The following is a 20,972-nucleotide window of genomic DNA, read 5'->3' on the forward strand; positions in this document are numbered from 1 at the left end:
ATCTTGTAGTATTTATGAAAGAGAGTCAGTGCAATGACGATGACAACTGTTTTTCAAATATTCGATCAGAAGTAGGTAATTTTCTGAATTAATGCACCAACTGAAAAAACAGCGATTTAATTAATTAATTCACGCTTTGATATTAGAAAAGCGGATTCAAAATATTATTCCTGTATTGACCAATTGACTTTACTCTCAGTTGCTTCGTAATTCGTCACTTTAGTCGTAATCAGTTCGTTCCAGATTCGTAATTATTCAAATTAATAATTGTGTATCTAGTGTATCACGTAACTTTAGCACCTTTTGTATCAGAATCCATAAAGCTGACATTCCTTATCTGAGCATCGATAATCTTATGTGAGAAACTAGTTGGTATACATTCAAGAATATACTTTCAATTATTACTCGGATCTTGAGTATTACAAAAGATATATAGAGAGAGACGATGTCATGAAGCTCATGCTCCTCGCTCGAACATTATGAATTACGAATTACGAGCGACTCGTTACTCTTTCACGTAACCGCCTGCGGTGATCGCAGATATTTCTTGGAGATGGTATACCACGTAATATTATACCGGCACCGTTGCTCGATATACTGCGACTCGTTACGATTATACGACGCGACTACAGCTCGTTACCGACATTTCTCTTGCGCTTGTCGTAACAGCGATACTATGACTAGTTATTTCCATGCCTGCGGCAAAAATCTGAAATTGCACCCGCTTACCGAAACGAGGTTTCATACGTTAGGAAATGGATGCAACATTCGCTCATGCATTTCTGAGTAGTGATGCATAACTCGAGCGAAATCGAATAGATAGGAACCATATAGATTCCCGATATTCCCTGATGCAATTTTAATCATTTCAAAGAGAGAGTTAGAGAGTTTTAGCTTCCAAAGATTACTTTGCTATGTAACTAACTACATAGCATAGAAGAAAAAGATCACAGCACAGTTGCATAAAGCGTCGAGCGAGTGCATTTTGCCGCCTTTTTTCACTTTAGCTAAATGCATCAATTTATATTTAAACGGATCTTTGACTGATATACTTAAGAATTTAAGTAAGCTTGAAACTTAATTTGCAACTGAATTTTCTGTAACTGTTTTATTTTTTCTGAGATACGATGAACATAAACAAAAATTTTTTCTGGGTAAGTGCCCTGTTCGATCTGATCAATGGCAGCAATTATAGCACTATTCAAGAATTACGTGCGCTGAATTACGAATGAATAACCGTTGCGAGAAAAAATGAGGGAAAACGAGAGAGAACAAGGGAGAAAGCGCGAGAGCCGCACGTGCCGCATGTACATCGGGGTGCGCAAAGGGAACGACGCTGGATGGCTCGTCTGGATGGCTCGTAAAAACCTGTCTCTGTATACATTGTGAATCCCCTTTAAAAACAATTTTCGCTCGTTATCGTAGTCACTCAATGCCGTCCATAAAATCCGAAGCGGCAAAACGCGCTCGCTCGACGCTTTACGCAACTGCGATCTTTTTCCGACATGAATTTTAATCGGTCGACGCATAGATTAACGGATTTTTGTTCAAGTGCAAACGCGGGACTCGCATTTCATTATCTGCATTAAAACGCACATTACACCAGCAATAAATCTGTCGATTGTAATAATATTTTTCTTCACTTCTCATTTCCATGTTAAAAAAAAATCAGGCAACGATGGTCCAAAACTACATTGCATATACAGCATCCGGCATAAAATCGAACGTATATATCGTATACGACTGTCCGATTTGCACATTAATGAATTTCATTCGCTTTGAAGATTGGCAGTGGGATTGACAGTGGACGATGAAAAAAGCAATTCGAGAAGAATAAGCTATTCATTATCTGGAGCTATATATTAATCCGGTATCGATTTAGTGCACAGATTACACTTATCGACATTGTATGTTCCTTCCTTTGCAAAGCTGGCACAAATCCGCTTAACCGGACTGTCCACCCGGTTGTCGTCGACGAGTTACGCCAATGTTCAATTACGAACAGCAGATTTTTACGGCGAGTAACTCGGTCTATTTATGGTGGATTAAATGGGTTAACATCGCTGCGCTCGCCGTCGGCTCTCCTTCGCTATGCGAAAATGCGCGCACCCCGTTGGACTGTATACGCGGCGAAACGAGACCGTAAATCAAGGCAATTTTTTACGATCAGCGAAATTACGCTTTAATATGGCTAAGTGCTTTATGAAGTACTTACCACGCCGGAGAGTGACGGTGGAAGCCGCACGGATGAGAGCCTGTCGTGCCGTTATCGCCATTTGTCCCCGTCGCCCGTCGATGATGAATCGTGCGAATCCACTTAGACGGTGTCGCCGTAGCTATTATTCCGTTTGATTTGTACATCAGGAAATATCTTGCGGTTGGCGTGACAAGAACTCGATTCGAGGCGTCTTCTGACGTGTCTTCCGTTTAAGCGAGACCTCGAGTGAGCGAAAATGATGGAAAGGGTCGATTAACACTATTCTGAATCTGAAATCAGACGTGAATATTGGTAGCAGAGAAGTGACAGAATTAATTCCATTTCGCTTGGAATAATGTTTACGAAATAGAAAGATTATAAAAATAATATCATATCTTTTATGTATATTGACTGTAGATATTCTTATCTATAACATACAAAATGCGCTTCTTCATAGATCGAATTGCAATTTTGTAAAAAAGATATCCTACAATTTTTTAGTAATAGTAATATAATCTTCAGTAATTTAACTTTTTTAAGTAATAAAACTTCTTCGACTTTGCTGGAAAATATCTTCTTGTACATCTTTTTATACTTTCAGTCTGATAACACGATCTACAGTAAATAGAAATGTAACTCACGGATCGCAACTACATTCGGAAAGTTTGAATACGAATTCCGCGCTTGATTAGCTCGAAATCAACTTTATCGTACGATCGACATCAAGTTTGCGAGCGATATGACTAATGAATTGCATTCTGCATTCGGAACAGGAAAGCCGGATGCAAAGAATCGCATCGGATCTGTGTTCTGTTATGCATGTACAAAATATTCTAGACATCGTGCCATCGTTCCTTCTGCCTATTGATATCGCGAAGTTGCAGTACCAATTATATCCCCCTTGGCATTTAAATCTTTCATTTATATCAGGAATGATCAGGAATGATATTCAATTCACGTCTTGTAACTAAACAACAATACATGAGACATGATAAAATAAACACGAACTAACTAATTATGACCAAAATTATTATTCGCAGAAATAAATTATTATTCTCGGAAATAAATTGAATACAAAATTTAAACAATTTCCCTCACTGTAAAACCTATTTTTTATCCGTTTTATACAAGGGAATCTTTTTTCTGTTACATCAGTTTTATTGCGGAATTTTATGTAACGCTTTGTTCGATCATATTTTTTCCTTATCGTCCAATAAAATTGCTATTAATTCCAGTTCCATAAAAAGATTCGTTCAATATCCATCTATAAATCTTTAAGTGAAGAATTACAAGAATTCAAGGAATTTAAGACCATTTGCTTCTCTATGAATTGCTCGATATTATAAATATTACGTACATATTTTATCCTTTTATCAATCTATCGCATAATATATCAAATATTTTGAAATATTTGAAATATTTGAAATATACTACATACATATTTCTTTTCAAAGTATTATATATTTATAAACAATATTATATTCTTCTTAACTATTAATAGATTATTGTCATTTTGAAACATGTGCATGTTATGCGTACGGATTTAGATTTAGATTTATATCCGCTAGAGGATTAAGGATCACGGTTAAATGCAATAAGTGCGCAAATAAACCGCGCAAACTCCCCACTAGTATATTCGATACGCGAATCCCGACGAAATGACAGGATGACCTAAATTAGCCGGTCGTATAACTCTCTTTCGGAATTCGTAGTTCGTCGGACAGAAACATAAATTTAGTGCTGAGTGCGGAGAAAAAAAAGAGCGGAAGGGATAGGAGAGAAGGAGGGAAAGTGAATGGGATATGTGGTTCCGTGATCCACGGTTTTCGTCGATTCGGCGATATTTTCTCGCCCGATGGGTGGACACGAAAGTAATTCAGCCATTTAGGAAGAAATACCAGACTGCCAGTAAGCCCACTCAAGCCGGAAGGTATAATCCGCATTGCGTGGTAGACTGGCACACGTGGGGAAAGCTTGGATTCTTTCCACATGCGGATTTTGCCCACGAAACGGTCCATGACCCTTCTCTTTTTCTTTTTCTTTTTAAACCGCGTACAGTTACATAGAGAAATCCACACGTCACGCAAGAGAACACTAAGTTGGGATACACGAGATTTGTAGACTCGCTGAACTGAATTGATTGCTGTCGTTTCCAGAACGAGACAGTGCATAGGCGTTTAATCACGTCAAAGGCTGCAAAAGGGGATACACTCGGATCATGTATTCGATCGTGTATTCGACAAAATCGAAATGCGTGCGTGGCAGGATCAGTCAAATCGAGCTGTCCGTTATACCGTGCGTATAGCGGAGGAGTGCATCATGCAAACAATGCCGGAATTAACGCCTACGCATCGCTCTCGTTATATAGAAGCGCGTGTATCGAGACCAAGACCATTACCCATGCATTGACTATCAAACTAACCCAACTGTCCGCTTATGTTACGCATCTGATCAGTAAATTCAGCTACCTAAAATCAGCCGTCTAATGTTGCGTTATGTTGATACTATGTGATCATGAGAAATAATGCAATAATGCATACACGCGCGAATGTTCGTGTCATGTAAACCTATCATTATACGATTCATCGTGCGGTTACAATTGCGATTACGATTGTGGATACCACAAATTGCAGATATATAATGTACATATAGCGATACATGCATGTATACATTTATACATATCATCGCTGCATTTACAGTCTTCATTTATATATTTGAATGATATTTCAGTTAATTTCAGATTTGATTGAAATTTATGAGTATATTATTATCCGAATGGCTACCTCAAATTGTCATCGTAAATTGAAACAACCGGTTTTCTTTTTACAGACGGAACAATTTACTGTCCTGTGGCTACTATTTGCGGTAATAGTCGCCGGTAATACCGCCGTTCTCGCCGGACTTCTGCTAGGTAAACGCAGAAAATCCCGAATGGATTTCTTCATCAAGCAACTGGCGTTTGCGGGTGAGTTGTCTTCGCTTTTAATTCAATCTTGTGATTCAGAACCCTTAATGCTTTTTATAACAAGGGATTAAGCTCTTGTTCAATTGATTGACAAAGTATTTCGTTGCATCTAACATAAATCTGAACTTGAAATTCGTAACATTTTTTTAAATTCTAATTTTCATAAAAATTCGTAAATTTTCTACGTTATTAGTTAAGTTATCCGGTTTAAAGTGACACAACAGCAAGTTTATGGTTATAACTTTGTTATCTCCATATATCAATATTTGCGTAAACAAGGGTCGTATGGACAAACAACTATATACGCATTTTCTCTTAAAACGTATGCTCTCAATGTCTGTAATCCGAGTTCCGCGGAAGCAATGGCACATCCTCTTTCGTGTAAAACGTTTTAAAGATAAACATTCCTCTCTTCCTCTTTTCGCTGACGTACCTTTATGCACAAGATATCGAAGAGACGCGGATAAACGATCGCGTGTGTGTGGTGTACGAATTTCTCGTATTTCAATGCCGCAATTGCATCTGTGTGTATCGGCCATACGTGCATGTGCATGTACGTGTGTTTGCGCTTTTAAAAGCAAAAAGATACTAATAAAAATTGTCCTTTCTTTTTTTTATAACATGATTACGACGATCACGGTTGATTAAATATTATATTACATTTCTTTCTTTATGCAGCTGTTATAATTTTCGCTGAAATGATTGTATATGTGTATATAGGTTTGTCATCAACAAAAACAACTCGACAAGGGTTCGTTCATATCTCTATAAAATTCTTGTATCGCGAGATTATAACGGCAGATATAAATGAACTTGATGTCCAATAATAAACTTTACTGTCCATGTTAACAAACAATATTATATTATCGACTACGTCCATATTTATATCCACATTTATATCTCTGCGTCATAAAACGTACGATAAAATATAAATATATCATTCTATTATTTCTGTTTCTGATTTCAATGGTACTATTTGCGTTTGGAATATAATCTATATATAGTATTCAATCTATATAGTACATAATATTTCGCTTTAAAATTTCAAGGGCAATAATCTTATCACATTTATGTAAATTGTACATATCTATATTATATGATACTTATATAAATGATATAATATTATTATATGTATAATAATACGTAAGATAAAAATAATTTGAATTTATGATAAAAATATCTCTAGTACTTTTATATTATCAACAGCTTGTCTGGCAGGGTGATATTAATCTTGCCTAGTCTTTTTCATCACTCATATAATAACTTGCGACACTAAAAGTGAATGTACTTATGGCGAGATTAATGTTTGTGAGATGAAAGACTAAGAACTGAGATGAAAGAGCAAGAACATTTTTAATGCATAGCGTAAGATGTATTGCAAAAAATGAAATGGAGAAAAATGCATTCTATAATTCTATAATTAAAATGGAAATTTCAAAAGTGTATGTTGAGTGATTACATTAATGTAAAATATACAGGGTGAGGCACCTAAAACAGGCCACCTGAATATCTCGGCTGTTATTGGTGATAGAAAAAATGTGTCAGATCAAACTTGCATGGTTTCGAGGGACACATAATTTGTTCTAAATAGTTTTTTATTAGGTGGACGCGTAGAGGTCATATGAAGGTCAACTTCGTTTTTTTTAATGGTATGATATGTTTTTTTACGTACCATCTAGTAGAGCGTTTGAAGATGCGCACATTGATCTACGGGTCAAAATCATTCAAGGTCACTGAAGGCCAACTGCAAGGGAAAATAATTTACTTTATATTGCCTAGAGTTCTCTGCTATTAAAAATACTGTAAACTCAGAAATGAAAAAGTTCTAGCCCTTAGAAATTTTTTCTTTTTCCGCGAAGTTCTGAGTTGTTCATATCTATATTTTTTATATTGCCTAGAGTTCTCTGCTATTGAAAATACCGTAAATTCAGAAATGAAAAAGTTCTAGCCCTTAGAAATTTTTTCTTTTCCGAGAAGTTCTGAGTTGTTCATATCTATATTTTTTATATTGCCTAGAGTTCTCTGCTATTGAAAATACCGTAAATTCAGAAATGACAAAGTTCTAGTCGTTAGAAATTTTTTCTTTTCCGAGAAGTTCTGAGTTGATGATATCATTATTTTTTATATTGCCTAGAGTTCTCTGCTATTGAAAATACCGTAAACTCAGAAATGAAAAAGTTCTAGCACTTAGAAATTTTAGCCTTCAGTGACCTTGAATGATTTTGACCCGTAGATCAATGTGCGCATCTTCAAACGCTCTACTAGATGGTACGTAAAAAAACATATCATAACATTTTAAAAAACGAAGTTGACCTTCATATGACCTCTACGCGTCCACCTAATAAAAAACTATTTAGAACAAATTATGTGTCCCTCGAAACCATGCAAGTTTGGTCTGACACATGTTTTTCTATCACCAATAACAGCCGAGATATTCAGGTGGCCTGTTTTAGGTGCCTCAACCTGTATAATATATATTAACTTTTTTTATAATAAAATTTGTTTTTCTTTCAAAAAGTATTTTTCAAAATAAAATGCAGTTTTAAAGCACTATAATGACATGCATCTCTAAATTGAATGAAAATCAGAGTCATAGATAGTATATAATAATAGTTATTGACTATTCAATTACTTAACGAGACGCTTTGTTTGCGCGACAAATAATGGCGAGAATCGTCATAATCGTGCTGATAGCGGCAGATATATAGTAGAAATGTGAGGATTCAGTTGAAAAAACATGATTCTTTGCAATCAAGCCAAGATTTCACATGTCTATTGAAATATTTCCAATAGCGATTCTCGCCGCAGACATGTTTCACAATATTGTCATTTATGAGGGAATTCTTCAAATAACGACATTACACATTAGTACTCTTGTTTGTCAAATGCAAGATGCAAGATTGCAACATAAACGATTTGCTCTTCAAAATATCCTCCAGCTTCCCAAAATATTTTCTATTTTAACAATATGAAATTTTGTTTATTGTTATATTTTGTTGTATCTTAGACAATCTCTTCTCATAGAAAGCATAATTCCTGTATTATCATAACAAATGATATTACATTTTGTACTTTCATATATACGTATAGAATTTATATCATAATTAATGTAGAATAATATATATTATTTTTATCACTATCCTTCTTTTCTAGCTTCTTTTTTACTTGTTTCAATCGTAAAAGCATTGTCATTAAATTGCTAATATATTATAGAAGCTGTACCATTAATGGTTTCCTAGGTTTGATTATTTATCGCATTTATAAACTGAATTATCGAAACAATTAAGCTTTGCTAATGGACAGTAGAATTGCAATTCCACTTTTATCGTCCTTATTTTTATCTTTTTCATAAAACAATTGTGTACAAACAAGCACAATAGATATATTGTAACAAAAATCTCGACAGACAGAAAAATATAAAAGCAATTTAAATAAAATTTAAATAAAAACACAATTTAATGGTATAAAAGCAAAGATAGTAACGACAGTTTTAAATAAAATTTGAGAAAAATATCAATAATTCAATTATGCTTGTTAGCGCTATAAAGGTTTTTCCTTAGTAAAAATGTGCACAATTTTTCTGATATTTCCTTTGCATAACAGAATATTGAGAAAATATCTATATTAGGCATCATTGGATATTAATTATTAGTACATTTTCACGAAATAAATTCAATAAATATTCTGTTCACATGTGTTTCCGTTAATACGTGTTTATTCTAAACAAAAAACTTCTTTCGTTGTTAATCAATTATTTAGACATTGAATATAATAGTCACAACACATAAAAACTTTAAAGTTATAAACGTGACGTAATGGAATAAGAAGATTTCAGGATATTAAAGATTTTCAATATTAGTTGGAAACATCCAGAAATATAAGAGTGTTTTAAAATGTAGCCATCAGCTCGAATTTGATCTTTCTTACGAAAGATTTTTGTAAGTGAGGATTACACGTGTCCCAGAAAAGTGTTCCGATTGGAACACTTTTCTCATAATGTGAGTACTCAAAATAAAAAATGTTCGACTGCATCGTGTCGTTGATCTGTCACAAATATATCGGAGATTTATATTTACAAAATTGTTATAAATTATATAATATTACAGACATCCTATATGATGAGATACAGGAATTAAAAATTTGAAATAAAATTAAAATTATCAATGAAGTTTTAACACAATTTAAAATATCTAAAATCATAAATGAAAAGGATTAAACTTTTTTATAAGAATTACAATAGTGATTTAATATGCACTATATCTTGCAAAATTATTATGTCGCACGATGTAATGTAATGGCATAAGAAATTGCTTCTAGTTTAATTAATCCATGCAAACTTCTATTACTTTGCATGTGATGATTTGCGCGTATTTTTAAATGCTATTATCGCGGGGTTGTTATCGAATGGCGAGAAATATGAAAACGAATTTTTATCTCATATGAAGAATTTGGTAAAAGAAGTTGGTTTATCTTGAGAACCAGCAAGATTGAGGTTGCACTTTCTCTTTTTCGACGATTTTTACGATCAGATCGATAGCAATCTGGATCTGAAATGCGTCAATAATGTCCTCTAAAGTTACTATGAAGAAATCTGTTGTACGTTAAGAGAACCCAATCCTTCTGTAATATAAACTGTTATGGGATGTATGTGATATAATACGGCTGCATGAAAAAAGTAATATTGCACGGAAATAGCTTTTAATTATTGCGACATTTACGAACATGACAACGTAGCAACATTGAAATTGCCGATGCGTTAACATACAGCACTCATTTTATCCCGCACCGAAGAGTTTTAAGTGTACCGTGTATGTACACAGCAATGTGTTTTAAAAAAAATGTGTCATAACGAGCTATATACCGATTACTGCATATTCGAAAACTCGTTCTGCACTTGAAACAGATTTCATTTTTACGAGCTTCTTCATGAGTTAATTAACAGTCGCTCTTGTATACGATTGCGCAAAATACATTCACGTTCAGTATTACCAAAATCCGAATTATACAATAATAATGGTTTATGTCCTTGTTGCAATATAGAAGTTTGCGTCATGAATGAATTTTTTGCATATTATGTGATCAGTCTGGATAATTTTGGAAATAAACCACGAAACGAGATCTCACTCCAGGTATTCCTGAATACCAACTGGTGTATCATGGTTTCTTCTCGGAATGCATAGTTGATAATTAGTGTACCTCATTAGCACATGGTATATCACAATCTCTTGTCGTGTATCTTGTTGCAGATCTCCTAGTCGGTCTAATATCCGTATTAACGGACATAATTTGGAGAACGACGGTCACCTGGCACGCGGGCAACGTAGCTTGCAAGCTGATAAGGTTCATGCAGGCCATGGTGACCTATAGCTCGACCTACGTACTCGTGGCTCTGTCAATCGACAGATACGACGCAATTACCCGTCCGATGAACTTCTCTGGCAGCTGTGAGTACATTAATGGACGTATGATCTCGGTCGGTTAATGTCAAATTCCGTCAGAAAACGACACCGCCATCCTAAACTCATTAGTTCAGTTGGAACTCTGTGAAGTACATATAGTGTGACTCGAGGCACGAATGACATTTGACCTTAAAGTGAAAGGACAAATATCGCCTTACCACGTGGAGTCCTTTTACTGTAAAAGAAGAACCAGAGAACCACTGGAAAAACTTGTGGCAGCTAATGCAAAAAGAAATTGAAATAATGGTATTCATGCGAATTTCACCTTTGAACAAATTTCTTTATAAAGAAAACCCTATCGTAAATATTCCCGTGAACTGAATTAAATATCAGCGGAGAAAGGAAAAAAGAAAAGAAAAATGATACTCTTTTGAAATTTTTACTGGAAAAATTAATGTAGATAATAGTTCAAGTATATGAACAAAAAATAAGAAATCTAAAATTATATTCTTTATCATAAAAAGTATCATAAAAAATCATAAAATATCATAAATCATAAAAAATCAAAGTTACTTTTTTCATTAATTAATAAAGATGTAATGAAATTAGTTATTATTTCTGCGTTAATCTTATTATAACTACTATACTAGAATTACATTGGAGACATTAATACGCGGATCGAGGTGTTGTCGATTGCGGCAGGTCAAAGGCTAGTCACCGGTTTCTATCTGTCACTTAATACGCTGAGTGCAGCGTACCGGTGAAGTGCATCCAACTACGCACGTTTGTCACCTAAGTGACACGAAGAGTATTAAATCAAAGGCTACTTTCCTTCCTTTGAAGTTTTCCATTTTGTTCGTATTTACGGAGAATTGCTTTGACGTCTATTTTTATTTGCCGAACATCTAACAGAGTTTCTAAATGTGACAAAAAGCAGAGATTAATGTCGTCCGGAAACATCCTACAGAAATATCGAGTCTGTAATATCGATTACAATCATCAAGATCGGCAGTTAAATTATCTCAGTGACCTGTGACGCGGATGACTGCCGTGATTTTTGTCGAAAGCGGCATTGCGTGCTTTGCCAGTGGGTTTTTTCCTTCGCTTTTTTTTTCGCGACGTGACAAGATAAAAGATGGATAAAGGATAATGTCGCCGGTTCTTTTATCTTTCTGCTGGAGATGGTCGTACCATCTATCACAAGGAGGTATCTCACGGATCGTTGCGATGCGTACTCCGCAGCAAAATAAAATTTATCTTCCTTCTATCGATGTTCCGGTGGCTTGTCGATGGTTGGAATTACAGAAATTAGTAGTTATCTGATTTCGAACCACCGACGGTAGCCTGATACTCCATCACAAGCGAATTAATACGAGAGACATTATTTCTGCTATTAGTCCGATAGCATAAACTGTTGCAGATTAAACCTAATCCTGTTTATTCAGGAAAAGATTATAATTGAGTCTCATGAAAATAATATACACACGATTAAACGTTATTTAAAAAATACATAACTAATAAACTAATAAAAGGGACTAATAAAAGATTAGTAAAAGATAGGGTAATTATGTACTTTAACGGACCCAGCCCCGATGACCTTGACCTTGACATATGTTGTCAAGGTCACCCTCCTGAGTGACCTTGAAGAGGTTTTAGCCGTCGCTCGTTGTTTATTAAAAAGTTATTAACAAAAGAAGTTTAATAATTTTGCACGAATTTTCAGCTGTCCACGCGAAGCAAGGACTTGAGTTTGACATATATTACAAAGGTCACCTTCCTGAATAACCCGCACTAGGTTTCACCCTTCGCTCGTTGTTTGTTAAAAAGTTATTAACAAAAATGTTTAATGAATAAAGCATAATTTTACGATACCATATACGTTTACGAAAGAGTATATTTGATGGAATTTTAGCTTAGGTTAGGTTAGGTTAAGTTAAAGCAGAGAATACTTTGTATTTAACTGTTTGTGCTTTTGGTTAAAGTGAAGAATACTTTGTACTTATATTAAAAGAAACTATTCTATATATTAACAATTCACTGCTTTAAATGACTTTCCTTTCTTCGTTCATATACATATTCGTCGTTTATATCTTTCAATATTCAATATTCTTTCAAAATAACTACTATATTTTCGAAATTTCTTTTGTTAATAACTTTTTCATAAACAACGATCGACGACTAAAACCTAGTGCGGGTTATTCGGGAAGGTAACCTTTGTAATATATGTCAGTATCATGTTCTTGCTTCACGTGGACAGCTAAAAATTCGTGCGACATCATTAAACTTTCTTTGTTTATAACTTTTTAACAAACAACGAGCAACGGCTAAAACTTCTTCAAGGTCACTCAGGAGGGTGAACTTGACAACATATGTCAAGGTCAAGGTCATCGGGGCTGGGTCCGTTAAAGTACATAATTACCAAAGATAGTATTAATACATTTAACAGATGTAAAAGATTTTATGAACGAAACGCAACGTGTGACGAAAAAATTACATCGAACGCCTCTTAATATTTCATTTTACTTTGTGTTAGGTTTAATTTAATTATGGTTCTGATTAAATCTTAAAACGAGTAGGACTATAATTCCACCATTGGCAGGTTTCTGCTTGTCAAGCTTGACGTTACTGAGTGGAAATTAAAACGTCGAGCGTACTACGTGGGAAGACATGAGAAGACATGATTAAATCACGAGGCTATCAAAGTATTAAACCGGATCGCTCGAAGTATAACTGATTACATCATCGATTCTTATCCGCGATAATCACCAATTCTTCCGGATACCAGCAAAGATAATTTTTTATCAATTGTACGCTATAATTATAGTGGCGAGATTAATGAATTCGTGCCGACAGTCACGTTGCGCAACATCCTTCTATGTCGGTATTGACCCACGAAAATTACTGGTGCCAATAATTACATATTATTGAAAACTGTCAGAATAAATGACACTCATGAAGATAAGGATAACGTGTCGAAATGTAAACTTGCGATACATATATCATCTCTTTTTATATTATTTCACGAAGACAAATACATAATTCGATATGTTATAATCCTATCACGTCATATTATATTAATGTCATATTTTATTTTATTTATATTATATTGTATTATTACATTATGTTATTTTGCTTTAATCTCGATTTCTCAAACTAATTTCATACTGAAAAAAATTTCCATCGGATAAACCGATTAAATGGTGTTTCCGATTGTTAATTTTGTTTAAATGATTAAACCAATTAAATAATGAATATATTCGATTACCTTCATCGGATATATCCGATCATTTTCTTTGTCTTTTATATCCGTTTGTTACTATGTAATTGGATTATCCGATTAGATAGGCCATGATATTTTTCTCAGTGCACGAATCTATAAATATATTATAAAATCATCCTATTGTGTTTTCTTTTCATTTTTCTGAACTGACATCCGCCATAAAAGTTAACATCCATGAAAATCATCGAACTTTTGTACGTTCTATGCAAAGTTAAGCATGCGAGTGTTATATCTAATATCGTATTTATCGCAGAAAAAAGTGTTTATGCGAAAAATGAGATAAAAACAAATTTCATAATTCTAATATTCATTATACAGAAATCATATCTATCATATCTATCATTACGATAATTGATATTTATTAATCATAGAACTGAAATATATTTCGTTAATTGATAGATCATTTAATTTTAATTGCAGGGTGGAGAGCTCGAGCTTTGATAATTACAGCTTGGAGTCTATCAGCGTTATTTAGTGTACCAATGATATTTCTATATGAAGAGAAACGAATACAGGTATACACATTTATTTTTCATAAGAACATACAAATTTAAAAATAATAATTGTGTTGTTTTTGTCTAAGCAAAAACGATTTTACATTGTTCAAGGAATATGCGCTTGAACATTTTCAAAACTATGTAGAAAAGATATAATAAATATATTGTTAGATAAAGTAACAATGTCACATGCAATCATTTTTCTACTTTTGAGAAAAGCTTTCGACAAAAATCCCGCAAATTTTATGTGCGGCGTTCATAAGTTATTCTAAGCACAGACTATCGTTTTATAGGGTACAACTCAGTGTTGGATCGATCTAGGCTCTCCGATTCACTGGAAGATTTACATGAGCCTGGTGAGCTTCAGTCTCTTTATAGCACCCACTCTGATAATAGGGGGCTGTTACACGGTCATTGTAGTTACAATATGGTCACAAGGAGCAGCACTACGTCAAGGACCTACCAGAGATACTCGAAGGGCGTCCTCGAGGGGTCTTATTCCCAGAGCGAAAATCAAAACCGTTAAAATGACATTTGTCATAGTATTTGGTAAGTCATAAATCGCTAAATTTTTAAAATAATTTACTCGATATATTTCAGAGAAAAATTAGAAGAGAAGATTGAAAAGCGTACAGTATACTACATTCAATAAAATATACGATAAATTTAAACTCTTAATTAAAACAATCAATTGTCAAACTTTCAAAAATTAAATAAGCACTTTTGCTACATAAAGTTTAAGAATATCTTATTTGTTTAGCATGTTTATTTGTAGATATAGATTTGTAGAAACATGATTTATTTTCTTATTATTCTAGTAGTATTTGATCAGTACTTTGCAGTATTTGCTCCGTTAAACCAATTATATTGCAAACTGCAGATAAAAATTGTAGTATGAAAAATAATTTTGAATTCTATTTTGAGTTTATGTGTTGTACGTGCACAAGCAAGACTCGCTGTTTTAAAGGAATTTCAAATTCTTAATAAAACCTTTTCTAAATATTTATGTAAGCTTCTTTTCTGCTTCGTCAAATTTTGCGTCTGGTGCATGGTCGTCAGCTCAGTCTTACTTTATTCCTCCACTGGTTTGTATGGTTATAAAGAAAACTTTTTAGAGATCACAGCAAACTACGATATATGTATATGCGTCTTGAGGTGTGGGTTTCTTTTTCCTCATCGTGGGCGACAATAACGGAAACGACACGGCGTTCTCGAAGACAGTACGTCTACTTCGCGGCAATAAAAAGTAATAACCTTCTATCTAGCTCCTCCTTGTCTTTGATATGGGATCGGTAAACCGTTTTATTTGTGCGACGTAAAGACGCGCTACGAGGAGATAAGCTGGTACGCTCGCTACTCGATATCCTCATACGGAACGTGTAAAAACAGAAGGGAATGTGTAAACTATATCCGAACATCACATACTAAACTGAAAATAATTACTGTATTATGGACAAAAAATACGAGATGTATTTAATTATTACAGAAACAATGAGATCATTCTAAATTTGATTAGTTTGATTATCGTGATAATATAATAAAAATTGAGGAAAGGACTGATGTATAAAATATCATATAAAAATCTTTTTCCTAATTAAAATAATTGCTCCATTATAGTAATGACTCATTATTCCTCTAAAAGCTTTTTTTATTTTTATTATTCCTCGAGAAATCCTGACATTTTGACAATCGCATCGTAGGACATTTATAAGCATTTTATATATGAGTAACGTGGTTGTCCCTTCATCTTCTTCCCTAGGCAAAAAGAGAAAATAGTCTTAGTGCAGGAGAAATCACCAAAGTTAATCAGATTTGCTTCCTAAAATTGGTGGCGGCGGAATCTCTTCTTTTTTGGCTGACGACGACGAACGTTCCGACAATTCGATGGAGAAGAATTCTCCTTTTCCTTCAAATTCTCCTATTTTCCGAAATCGAGATATTCGTAAAGTCTCTAAAAGCGGGAAAGCACGTAAACAAGGAAGTTACGTACACGACATAAATTTCACGCGTAATGAATGCCGCAGCCACAATGACAACGTAATTTTGTTTCGCAATTCGATATCACCATGCGCATAATGTATCGTGCGTATTGCGGTTGCGCTCGTTGGTAATGCGTTTTACTTTCCATGCCTCGAAGTAAAGAGCCTATATATTTCCGTACGTCATTTTGTATGAGAAATCTTTGTAACCGCATTTAACCGCATTTAATTTAACCGCAGCAATGTAGTAGTAAAATAAATTAGTAAAATTAGTAATATGCAAGTACTATTTCTCTTCCTCTATTGATAATATTTATTAAATGAAAAATTGTAACTTAAAAATTGACGTTTTATATGAAAAGATTACCTATATGTTTTTGCAGTTTATATACGTATATGTATATTTTTATATTTATTATATAAAATTATATTTATTATATTTATTAACTTTATCATCTACGACTTTTCTTAAAAATAAAGATTTGTGTATTGAGGCAAGCTTTTTTTATCAATAGATTGTTCATTTCGAAACGGTGATAGAATATCGGTATGTTAGAGCAATAAACTCCCTAATGCACTATATCCGTAGGCTGATAGTATATTCGTTCCCAAAATACAACAATAGATACGTTCATTACAAAGAAGACGCACAATGCAATCATTTATTACGTCCTTTCGGAACGTTTATATGTACTGACGAGCCATTAGAACATTGCATACTCATCGAGAGTGAGCACTGACGTGCCGCTGATTTACGTTTAACCGAATTTTTTGCTTGTGAAATCATCAGTCATTGAACTAGAAATAGCGCTCATACTTTTCGATTTAATAAAATATAATATAAATTCCCTACTTCGAAAATTTCCCATTAATTGCGTAAATGAAAATGACAATATGAAAATATAGCAGCGGTATCTTTATATTGCATTAATTTGATAATTTATTATTACGGATAATGTATTATTAGCAGTGTCACTGCTAATTGGAAAACACAACAGCGTGCGGACATGTTTTTAAAAGAAAAATGAATTTGCCGCGAAAACAGCTTGAAGAAAGGTTTTTTATTTGAAAAAGTTATATTATCCTGTGTCAGATGTTCCGTCCTATTTTCGCATTTGGCGAGTAATACTTTCTCCTTGCTCGTAGCTGTTCCATTACGGGCTTGCTGCTGCCATAAAATTGTTAGTTTTTAACTTCTTTTTTGGGAAGTTGTGGATTTATTGAAAAATGAAGAAAGGCTGTATCCCACTCTGAACAATTTAACAACTTCCTTACAACTTCTGAGTTTAATTTCTAGGAGAAATTCTCTGATGAATTTAAAATCCCTCAAAGATAGCAAGATTATCTCATTATAGTTTTCCAGGCTTAAACAATCAAAAACGATTTTTTGCGAATTAATTGATCACAACATATGCGAACGATTCATACAAAATAAAAAATTAATCTAAAGGAAGCAAATTATATCATCTCTAATGAAAAAGCATCATAGCAAAATAATAAATTAGCTTGAAACGATTAAGCAATTTAAAGATTTCATCGATTTATATTTCTAAAACATAAAATAAAAACTGAAGTTTTCACAAATACAAAATTTCAAGACTGCAAGTAAGATAACACTGAAGAAACAGATATAAAATCAAACTACATGAATATTCACCTTCAAACTATTTTTCCTATTCTTGTGTTCAATCCATGGACGTGCATCAACAGCAATACCCATTCTCAGTCATGTCTATCTTCGTTTTCACGAAACACACTGAACTCAATATTGCGTTGTTTCAAAAGAACATAAGAAATAATAGGAACCGTACAAGCCACTATTGCTAGTGACGCGACAGTATATAAAATGTTCTTGACAGACATAGCGAAAACGGCCTGGCTTCTTCCGTTCGCCAATAAGCCTCATAAATCTGCGCGAAAACAGCAAGACGAGTTCAAGATGAGAAAATTGTACGACCACGAGACAAAACAGATTCGAGATGAATTTTCACGTATATTTGAAGTATAGAAAGACATTTGAAAAATATAAATTGATTGTGAGAGAGAGAATATGTTTATATAAGAAAGAACAAAATCCGATTTATTCTAAAATGCTATTCCTTATATATTTTAAACTAACTAAAATTTAAACTGTAAAATTAATAAAATTAAAATAAAATTATACACACATATATATATATATATATATATATATATATATAATTGTGTATATTATGTGTATACATTGGAAATATGTAAAAATGCAATTTTCTACACATTCCACATTTTTTTAAAACTTAGATTAATGATTAGTATATGCTTTGCTTTATTTTAGTATAAAAACAAAGATAAACTCTTGACTGATTTGGAAGTTGGTTCTTTTCACTCAACTACCATTTATATATCATTCATCTGAATATATTGATACACATATATCATATATGACACATTTGTCTATACTACTTTTATGTATTTCACGGTATAGATCTATGTTATAAAAGCATTTCGTTGTCATCGTTTTCATTTTTCTTCGATCTTTTCGAGATTTCTTTGTTTCATAAGCTTTTCCTAAAAAGTGAAAAAAGAATTAGCGACTACATGCTATCCTTAAAGCGGAAGTCACCACATAAATCGCAGCTGAAAAGAAACTAAAAGAGTATAAAGCATTTCGCTATGTAAGTTATCTAGACTGGAATTGGTATAAATCCGAAGCTTCCATTTTCAAAAAACTTTTTGGTGTTCTTTTAATTAAAGCAAAAATAATCAATTAGAATCAGTGATGTTAATTACAATTATGTTTTATCCATAGATAAATATTGATTAAGCTTGAAAATAAAATGAATAAATAATGTTAAAAATGACATAACATTCATTTTATTATTTATTTATCATTGCATTCCACCAAATTAATTTATCATATAATTTAGTCTGATTACACACTTTATTTGTATTTACTAATTTAGAGTTAATAATTTAATTATTGAATTTAACTGTAACTTCGTCACATTTTGTGTGATTATCACATGTTATACATAAAATATAATTTACAATATGTACGACGTAAACCAATTTTATGTTTCAGTATTTATTCTTTGTTGGAGTCCATATATAGTCTTCGACCTCCTTCAGGTTTATGGGCATGTGCCAAAAACCCAGACAAATATCGCAGTTGCTACCTTCATACAAAGTTTAACGCCGCTCAACTCGGCCGCTAATCCGATCATCTATTGTCTCTTTAGTACTCCATTTTGCAAAACCATACGGTGAGTACACTAAATAGACGTTAATTGTAACACTATGATTTTGTCTAATGTCATATCAACTTACTCTATTCGGATTTTTGAGCCATTTTTAATAAAAAAAGAAGCAAAACTTAATTTGATTAAAACCACATTAAACATTAGTCAGACAGTAACTTAAATATATGAAACATGTATGAAAAATAGAACAATGAGTAATAATACTGCAATATCGTGCACATCGTGTGTATTACTTTTATACTATTAAACATAAAAACCTAAAACTTGGATGTAAAATTCTTAATGACTTCTTGATAATTTAATAATGAATTGCTATAATACTTGGACTAAAATTTTAAATAAACGTATAATTAACCGCGAAAATAATACATTCTGTCAGGACAAAATCGAGAGCTCAATAATTTATCGTTATCGGATTTCTCCGTTAAACAACAATTATTGCTCGGTAGGAACATGCAGGCGATCTCCTGGATTGCGGGATGGTGCCCGACGAATCCGCACTGCTTCGGTATTGGAACGACGAATAGTAGCACGAGAACCGTGACGACGTCTCTGACAGCCCAGTCCTCCCGCAGAAGTGGACATTTTACGATGTTGCACTCAACATCGCGGAAACGTGGTCATGGTGTCATGGTGTCTCTGGTCTAGAGCTTACGATCTTCGAAAACGAGCTACCACATTCAATTTCTTTGTACGTCGGAATTTAAAGCCGGTAACGCAACTTTGATAGTTTACTTGCTTGTGCTAACAATTGAATCGATCGTTGCAAAATACAAATCTCATCATTTTTACAATGATCGATTCGTTAATTATAGAAATCGATGTATTTCCAACAACGCGTGACTATCAAACTTAAGAACATGGCAATTATAAATTAGGGTAAAATCAATTGAATAATCATGATAGAATTTTCAATTGGTGTCTCTTCTATTAAAAAATCTATAATTTTGTACTTTTACCCAGAGGAATTCTTATTTTTTTTAGAATTTATAGTCACTTATAGAGTGTATAGTGATCCCTATAAATAGACGATTCCGTGCTACAAAATTTTACATAATATGTACCTTTACGTCGTAGTTATTTTTATGACAAAACTAAAATGTTTCAAACCATCCGTGTTGTAATCATACTACAAAATTAATTAAATTTTTAATTAAAAGTTATTAGTCTCTGTTGATCATATTTAACAGAAAATAATATAAAGCTACAATGGCACAATATATTGCAATTTGATTACTGCAATTTTCATTTTACGACGAAAGATATCTCAGGACTAGCGTCACGTTGTTGTAAACTTTTAAATATACCAAAGAATAACTAAAGAAGAAATTTTATTTATTTTAAACAAATTTACATATAGTTGAATTATATATATTAATAATTTTTAATTTAGAAGTAGTTGAAAAAATAAAGAGT

At 33.2% G+C, this 20,972-nt stretch overlaps 1 protein-coding gene across 6 annotated transcripts in view; it reads left to right on the forward strand.

Moving 5' to 3' along the window:
- The window catches only part of LOC105285831 (cardioacceleratory peptide receptor), a 65,628-nt gene extending 44,758 nt beyond the window's left edge, over positions 1–20,870 (forward strand). For 5 of the 6 annotated variants that reach the window (XM_011350337.2, XM_011350339.2, XM_011350340.2 and 2 more), the window contains 6 exons: positions 5,027–5,162; positions 10,409–10,606; positions 14,262–14,356; positions 14,632–14,887; positions 19,379–19,559; positions 20,006–20,870. In XM_011350337.2, coding sequence (XP_011348639.1) covers positions 5,027–5,162; positions 10,409–10,606; positions 14,262–14,356; positions 14,632–14,887; positions 19,379–19,559; positions 20,006–20,204 — 1,065 coding nt within the window. In that variant the 3' untranslated portion in view covers positions 20,205–20,870. The remainder of the gene's footprint in view (positions 1–5,026; positions 5,163–10,408; positions 10,607–14,261; positions 14,357–14,631; positions 14,888–19,378; positions 19,560–20,005) is intronic. The other variant, XM_011350342.3, reaches the window with a different exon arrangement.
- Positions 20,871–20,972: the final 102 nt, after the last annotated feature.

Source organism: Ooceraea biroi, chromosome 8 (genome assembly GCF_003672135.1).
Source record: "Ooceraea biroi isolate clonal line C1 chromosome 8, Obir_v5.4, whole genome shotgun sequence".
NCBI lineage: Eukaryota > Metazoa > Arthropoda > Insecta > Hymenoptera > Formicidae > Ooceraea > Ooceraea biroi.